The sequence below is a fragment of the Agrilus planipennis genome, unplaced genomic scaffold, assembly GCF_000699045.2.
Source record: "Agrilus planipennis isolate EAB-ADULT unplaced genomic scaffold, Apla_2.0 scaffold232, whole genome shotgun sequence".
NCBI lineage: Eukaryota > Metazoa > Arthropoda > Insecta > Coleoptera > Buprestidae > Agrilus > Agrilus planipennis.
Window position 1 is genome coordinate 26498 of NW_020438990.1, and position 9183 is coordinate 35680.

The following is a 9183-nucleotide window of genomic DNA, read 5'->3' on the forward strand; positions in this document are numbered from 1 at the left end:
GCACAGCATGTTTTCAAGTAGAACTTTTCCATTCCGATAGATTAGTAAAATCGTAAATTTAGTAAAAAGAAACTATGAAATTTACCTATGTACTACCTACTGCTGTTCTAATGTATGCGAGAAACCGGTTTCCGCCATTTAATTAGTTATAATCGCAGGTTATTTATTAATTAACACTTAGGTCACGAAAATTAACCTTTAAATAATTTATCTGTGTATAAACATACATACGCATTTGCAAGTGTTGTAAATATACACAACAAGATACTAAATTACTTTGTACTAATACTAATAATACTTACCACTGTTATTGGATACATGGGATTTATGATGGTGAATAGTAAAATGTGATTTGGTTTACAATCGTCGGGTCTTTTTCGACGTGGTTCATCACCACTACCATAATTAGCTGATGGGTGAACCTGAAGCAATAGCAAAAAAAAACAAATAATAACTGCACTTTCGATTAATATTTATCGATTATATTATAATGCCTAAACTATCGGTAAATCAACTTAAGAAGAACCAAGAACCAGTTGAAGTATCGATTTGAATGCAAATTGGTCGAATTTCAACCATATACAAAACCAGTAATAATTAAAAATGTTGGGAGTTTCTCTTGGTTTTAATTTTTATTAACTTAACTTTTAAACTATAAATAAAATATATGTTCTATCGCCATTATTATAAAGAGTAATAGAACATGAGAGGTAATTTTTGTGTATACATTTTTTTGTCTGTAACTCAAGAGCCACCTAACAAATTTAATGGTCTTTTTTTCTACTTCAAAAAAAACAATTCGGTGGAAACTGAGAAAGTAAAGTAAAAGCCAGGGCCGGATTGAGTATGAATCTTAAAATATAAGTATGTAATTGTATTCCATATCCATATGGTTAAACAAATACCTTCCGATAGAAATCAAAAGTGTACCTCCAATATCAATTGCAAACTTTTTCAAATACGTTTTACAAAATTGTTTTTACTCTTGCTGGCCCTCATTGGTTTGATTTTTGTTAATGTATCCACACCAGGGCCACATCAGTCTTAATAGGGCACACCGTAAAAAAGTTCAGATCAGGTATCTGCGTTAGAGTTATATCAGACTGTATAGGAAAAACTGTTAACGAGTTGAATCAAGTATCCACATCAGAGACAGTCGTAAAAGGGTTTAGAAGAAGGTTTCCGCATCAGGGTCAGATTAGACTAAACAGGGAATACTACTGTCGAGTTGAATTGAGTATCCTCATCAGAGCCAGTAGTAAAAGGGTTCAGTCAAGGTATCGACATTAGGGACAGATCGAACTAAATAGGTTTGAATTGAGTAGCAGAGCCAGTCATAAAACTGTTTAGATAAGGTCTCCATGTTGACGCCACATCAGTCTTAATAAGGCATGGCGTAAAAGGGTTTAAATAAGGTCTCATCAGTCTTAATAAGGCATGCCCTAAAAGAACATAACAGATAGATTATGAGTTTAAGGGTTAGATCAGGCTACATAAACCATAGATACGGTTAAAGATTTGAAATAGGCCATTCTCAACAGGGCTATATCAGTCTTAATAGGGAATGTTTTAAAGACATTGATATAGGATGGTCACGTCAGGGTAATGTCAATCTTCATATGACATGGGGTAAAAGGGTAGCATATCCGTATGAAGGTTAAATCAGGCTAGAAAGGCAAAGATACCATTTAAGATTTGAAATAGAGTATCCACATCAGGGCCATCTTAGTCTTAACAGGGAATTTCGTAAAAGGATTCAGATACAGTATCTATATAAGGACTAAAAAGTGAAATGGTTATGCTGGTTAATGCCTGATTGAGGTCATATATAAAATGGAAAGGAGAAGTCCTAGTAAAACAGAATCTGGTCGGGATAGTGCCTGTCTTGACAAATTGCCAGTCAGTAGGACGAAACAGAAAACGAAAATGCAGAGCAGATACCCACATAGAGGAAGAAATTTTGACTAAACATACATACAATTTAGACATTTATTAGAAGTGAGTTAGTTTAATAAGAAATATTATTCTGAAAATTCATTTTTTTTTTACCCACTACACGCTACCTCAAATTAATGAGGGAAAAATTGTTGCCGGCGGGGGTGTGACAATTTCGATATTCATTATACAGTATTTTAAGAGTTTCGCGTCAATAAAATGTAGACAAAGTCGGCGACTCCTGTACAAGCAGTTGTATACAACATTTCCCGTTTTCGACGACCAACTTTTGCAAGTTGGATTATTAAGTATCGGTAAAAGTGTATTCTCCCTGTCGCACGAGTTGACACTTTAAAATTTAAAGGCGCATTATATGCTCCGAGTACAGGCACCATGGAATAACTTAACGACGGTTCTACCCCGTTATATTATTCTACAGCGGTTTCGGTAAAATTCAGACATGCATTCCATTGAACTGGCTTCTAACTGAGGTGGATGGGCACGACGAACCCCGCACGTCAGTAAAACTACCCTACTGCCTGTTCCTCACCTCTACACTTAAGCATCGTTTAAACAGGTTTCAAATCTTAAAACTTTTTAACATGAAATACAATTATTGTAACTTCAGTTTTGTGCCAAGCTGTTTATGATTTATGAAGATAAATGACACTTTTAAAATTATTAAATTCCTTTTTGCAAAATTAGTATCTTAAAAATGCAAATTTAATATTCGTTCTACGTTGTAGATCATAATTTACGATGTTTTCGATCGAAAAGTGACGACAACAAACTTTTCCCAAACTTAAAGCGTTGTCAAGCTTGAGACGTAATAAACTGACACGATTTTAGATAATCCCTAAACTTTTAAACTAACCAACAAACGACGGCATCTGTCTATCTAAGGCGTCACGGCGCACCCCTTTAAAGAATTGCCGTCACGAGAACGAGATATTTCGTGTAGGAAATGTCCAAGTGAACTGATAGGCTATAATGCTAAAAAGTAGAACGAATAAGACACAATTTAATTGATCGACAAAAAAAAATATCAACTTAATCATCACGAATACAGTAACAAAGTGAAGTTAAATACAAAATCCAAGCCCTTGAAGTAGGTTTTCATTTAGATTAGAGCCCACAAACTTAGTATTGAATGATCTCATTTGTAAGAAGATTATTTTCTGATTTCTGATCTTATACAATGTAACTCATCGTTCTTCAATTTTGACGATACACCCAATCCTGACTTCAACCCCTCAATTTCTTTAAAATTGCTCTTTACAACAATAACTCGAAATTTTTACAAAAATCACCGTTTAAGAAGTGAAATCCACGTCAAAATCCACACAGTATTTTTCATCAAAAGTCGCTAGCATCAAGTACACAATAAATGAAGACCCAAATTTTTTTAATACAGCTCAACTTATTACAGAATTTCAACTTGGCAAACATTCTAACTTAAAGTATTAAGGGTGGTTTACAACGGGTCTGAATGTACCTGCCTGCCTCAAAAACAAAATAATTTTTTTTTGTGTCCTTATTCTTTCGTCTTGACATTATTGTTAACCGTAAGAACTAGACAAAGACCGACTAAAATACAAAAACTGATTTCATTCATCCGTCTTTCACGTTCCAGAAGTTCAAGTTCGAAATAATCCAGATTCAGCGTTCACACTTGAAATGAACGCAACAAATAGACCAAACAAATGAAGGAATGGTGTTTATTATAATTCTGACATCTTGTAGTGCTGCGTACGATGCTAAATGGCGTCTGTAATGGACGCGTAAATTAGCACTTTGTATTTTATTACCGCCAACCGGCGGACCGCGTATTATTTGTGCTACCGTTCGTTCGTATTGGACCGGCACATTCATCAACAATCAAAAATCAATTTTATTTACAATTAAACAATAACTCACAATGTATTATGGTAATATACTTTTATAATCTGCACATACTATAAACTGAAAACTACTCATCCGATTTCAAAAATTCTTTCAATATTTAGACCAGACTTTCAGGCTGTATATTATTCCGTTGAAGTAAAAAGGCTAATTAATGTTATATTATTAGACGTACACACACTTCACAACTAATTATTTACAATATCTTCTAAACTTTAACGTTTTTGTTATCATAAAAAAAAACAGAAAAGAAAACAAAAATTAAAATTGGTATAGAGATGAGGTAAGATAAAATATCTCTAATAGCTCAATTTTGTGAATTGTATTATAGCGATGGGCTGTTTACAATTTAATAACAAACACGTGACATTATGTACTTTTATCAGTTGTATTTCGATTAGACCACCAGTGGTTCTTGTTTACTTTTGCTACCAAATTGCAGCAAACTGATAAGGTTTTCAAAACAAGGTAGGCTTGAGTCTATATGTTGTGAGTCGAAAAACTAAGACAATTAAAACTGTAAAAATAATGCGCTTTGTACTTTTGGGATACAGCCAAACTTTCTGCGCGTATGACTAATAAATATTTAGCTACTTAATACTAAGCATTTAAATATGAATGTGACGAAAATATAAGTACCTAATTATTGTTTAACCATTGGATGTAGATAGGTAGGTACTAAATAATTCAGGTATCTATTAATTCTGCTAACGAGGCTTTTCAATCAAATCAACTGCAGTAATTCAAAAAACGTTATGAAAAACTATTTATTATGAAATTACGAGAGACAGCAGTCTCTTATCTAACAAGCGTGTAGGAGACACGTCTTTTTCGATTACATTGAACTGCATCTTGTTAACCTTGGTTGGGTCATCGGCCAGAGCCGGCAAGATTTCAGGAATTTGTATATAAACGCAGGTATTTTATTGAAAATTTACAGTGGCTTTCTTGCCAAAAAATAATAATATCAAGGACATCAGACCTTTTATATTATGTATGTTTTGTGGCGGCGTGAGAAACGGCGGTGAATCACAAAGAGCAAAACACACTTGCTTCCACTTCCGATTACAAAAAAAAAAACAAAACTATAGGCAACACACTGGCTTCCGATTGATCAATTCCGAAAAACGTATTATTATTTAAAATTAATAACACCTCGAAAATCAAATTCCAATTAAAAATGCTTAAAGAGTTGAAAACATAACAGAAAAAGGTAGCAGCATACGATGAAAAAATTAAAAAATTCCTGCAATGTCTTCGGGTACAGGCAAGCAGAAATTTTTTCGGCCTTATCTATTTGCATCGACTATTTATAAACAAAAAAAAATACAGTTGATAACATCATTAAATAGAAACGTTACCATTGGCTTTGGCGCTGCCAAGCACGTAAATGTTTTAAACATGTATGATGAACTAGAATTCAATTAAAAGGAAAGCGCCATGGAAAGACACAGAAGATCAAGGACTTACTCTGTTATTTCCTTGGTCAGTTTCTGTCCTTTGCCGCTTATTATGAGGTCCATCTCCATTGAACGCCATTTTGCAGTAACACTAAAACACTTACGATATCGTCTTCACACAATTACAGCACGAACGAAACTGACAGATTTTCTGTTTTCGTTTTCTGTCTTCAATAATAGCTCTCTTCGTTCAGCTGTTTTCATGCTGCGCCATCTACAAACGGAAAGTCAAAGATTTCGTAGCATTTCCTTTCAATTGGTTAATTTCTGTCAAGTTATTGAGCGGTAATTTTCTTTTTTTGAATCTGATAAATCCATTGAAGTCCCACGTCATCTATCAGTTTACTTGTAGTGAAAATCTCTTAAATCTACTAAAAATGTTCCTAATTTAAAGTAAATGTAATAATACATTTCACAGATATTGACAAATCATTTTCTTCATTATGTCATAATTAATAAAAATCATAATTTTCTTTAACTTCACTGACATACTTGACGTTGTCAACGAAATACTTTGCATAGCAGCAGATTTAGTATAATTATGGTTCGTATTCATAAAATGAGAGGAAATTAAAAATGTTTCTTATTTTTTTTATAGAAAGAAAGAAAAAGGAAAACTTTTGCCTCTAAATCTTCCACAGAAATGGGGCAGGAAATTAGTGAATGTATGTTATCCATAAAATCACTTTCTTTTTTTGTAGAAATCAGTAAATGCATTTATATTATTTGAACAGCAACGTTTAGTTTTTATGTTTAAATTGTAATAGATATCTTTAAAAATGAAATTTTCATTGAAATATGAAGGTAAGAATTCACTTTAACGAATAAATAGGAACAAGAAAAAAAATTTTTTCAATGGTCCGTTCATTTAGGGAAAGGTACAGCGTGGACGATGCGTGCAAACGAATATCGGTCGTAGGAGGATCCCCGGAATATGGCCGATCGTTTCCGATCAAAGCCCAATCGTAAGCCTCCGACGCCGTAAACAACTTCTAACAGTTACGCCCATTAAGCGAGTCCGCGCACATCGATCAGCTATAGTGTACCTTTCTCTAAGTAAATGGACTTTATCATTTGGCAGTTGTTCTTAATTTTAATCCCAACATGTCAAAAGGTTTTTCGACAGGTAAAGGACATGCCCTATAAAAGCCTTAATCTTAATCTTAATTTTTGCTTAATTGCTTACGATCAATGACTTTTTCATGTAGGTTTGATATCATATTAGGGCAATTTTAAGCCAATTCCAAGAAAAACCTTAAGCCATACTACTAGTGGTTCAAATCTACCACTAATTCCTTGCTCGCCTTCACAATGCTCAAATAAGCCGAGATATAACTCCCCAGGGAACAACAGCCTTATAGATAACAAGGAGAACTGTTCTACTTGGTTCATTGTTATCATGGTGCTTGCCGCCCTTCCCATGTTTTGTTACAAAACCACCCAAGGACCCTTCATGAAAATATTATCAGAATTTACAATCAGATGCGAAATACCCGAGCTAGAGTCGAAAGATTGGAATCCCGAACAAATTAGAAATATATCTGCTCCAACGTATGTCCGCATTGCACATTAGATTTTCTTATAAAACTCTGTCGTAAAAATTTTTAAAAAATTTGAAACGAAAAGATCATATTATCTTATTTAGAGATATGGTATCAGATAGCTGTTCAACTCTGAATATTGATTACAAAACCATATCACAAATGAGTTACCAAGATGCATTGAAGTATGTGAGAAATTTGCAAANAACAATAACTCGAAATTTTTACAAAAATCACCGTTTAAGAAGTGAAATCCACGTCAAAATCCACACAGTATTTTTCATCAAAAGTCGCTAGCATCAAGTACACAATAAATGAAGACCCAAATTTTTTTAATACAGCTCAACTTATTACAGAATTTCAACTTGGCAAACATTCTAACTTAAAGTATTAAGGGTGGTTTACAACGGGTCTGAATGTACCTGCCTGCCTCAAAAACAAAATAATTTTTTTTTGTGTCCTTATTCTTTCGTCTTGACATTATTGTTAACCGTAAGAACTAGACAAAGACCGACTAAAATACAAAAACTGATTTCATTCATCCGTCTTTCACGTTCCAGAAGTTCAAGTTCGAAATAATCCAGATTCAGCGTTCACACTTGAAATGAACGCAACAAATAGACCAAACAAATGAAGGAATGGTGTTTATTATAATTCTGACATCTTGTAGTGCTGCGTACGATGCTAAATGGCGTCTGTAATGGACGCGTAAATTAGCACTTTGTATTTTATTACCGCCAACCGGCGGACCGCGTATTATTTGTGCTACCGTTCGTTCGTATTGGACCGGCACATTCATCAACAATCAAAAATCAATTTTATTTACAATTAAACAATAACTCACAATGTATTATGGTAATATACTTTTATAATCTGCACATACTATAAACTGAAAACTACTCATCCGATTTCAAAAATTCTTTCAATATTTAGACCAGACTTTCAGGCTGTATATTATTCCGTTGAAGTAAAAAGGCTAATTAATGTTATATTATTAGACGTACACACACTTCACAACTAATTATTTACAATATCTTCTAAACTTTAACGTTTTTGTTATCATAAAAAAAAACAGAAAAGAAAACAAAAATTAAAATTGGTATAGAGATGAGGTAAGATAAAATATCTCTAATAGCTCAATTTTGTGAATTGTATTATAGCGATGGGCTGTTTACAATTTAATAACAAACACGTGACATTATGTACTTTTATCAGTTGTATTTCGATTAGACCACCAGTGGTTCTTGTTTACTTTTGCTACCAAATTGCAGCAAACTGATAAGGTTTTCAAAACAAGGTAGGCTTGAGTCTATATGTTGTGAGTCGAAAAACTAAGACAATTAAAACTGTAAAAATAATGCGCTTTGTACTTTTGGGATACAGCCAAACTTTCTGCGCGTATGACTAATAAATATTTAGCTACTTAATACTAAGCATTTAAATATGAATGTGACGAAAATATAAGTACCTAATTATTGTTTAACCATTGGATGTAGATAGGTAGGTACTAAATAATTCAGGTATCTATTAATTCTGCTAACGAGGCTTTTCAATCAAATCAACTGCAGTAATTCAAAAAACGTTATGAAAAACTATTTATTATGAAATTACGAGAGACAGCAGTCTCTTATCTAACAAGCGTGTAGGAGACACGTCTTTTTCGATTACATTGAACTGCATCTTGTTAACCTTGGTTGGGTCATCGGCCAGAGCCGGCAAGATTTCAGGAATTTGTATATAAACGCAGGTATTTTATTGAAAATTTACAGTGGCTTTCTTGCCAAAAAATAATAATATCAAGGACATCAGACCTTTTATATTATGTATGTTTTGTGGCGGCGTGAGAAACGGCGGTGAATCACAAAGAGCAAAACACACTTGCTTCCACTTCCGATTACAAAAAAAAAAACAAAACTATAGGCAACACACTGGCTTCCGATTGATCAATTCCGAAAAACGTATTATTATTTAAAATTAATAACACCTCGAAAATCAAATTCCAATTAAAAATGCTTAAAGAGTTGAAAACATAACAGAAAAAGGTAGCAGCATACGATGAAAAAATTAAAAAATTCCTGCAATGTCTTCGGGTACAGGCAAGCAGAAATTTTTTCGGCCTTATCTATTTGCATCGACTATTTATAAACAAAAAAAAATACAGTTGATAACATCATTAAATAGAAACGTTACCATTGGCTTTGGCGCTGCCAAGCACGTAAATGTTTTAAACATGTATGATGAACTAGAATTCAATTAAAAGGAAAGCGCCATGGAAAGACACAGAAGATCAAGGACTTACTCTGTTATTTCCTTGGTCAGTTTCTGTCCTTTGCCGCTTATTATGA

General features: G+C 33.5%; 1 protein-coding gene across 1 annotated transcript; it reads left to right on the plus strand.

Moving 5' to 3' along the window:
- Positions 1-5875: 5875 nt before the first annotated feature.
- On the plus strand, positions 5876-7135 carry LOC112904768. The gene is made up of 3 exons (XM_025975678.1): positions 5876-5962; positions 6641-6848; positions 6943-7135. Exons 1-3 carry the CDS (start codon positions 5941-5943, stop codon positions 7133-7135), a joined length of 423 nt encoding a protein of 140 aa, XP_025831463.1. The 5' UTR covers positions 5876-5940.
- Positions 7136-9183: the final 2048 nt, after the last annotated feature.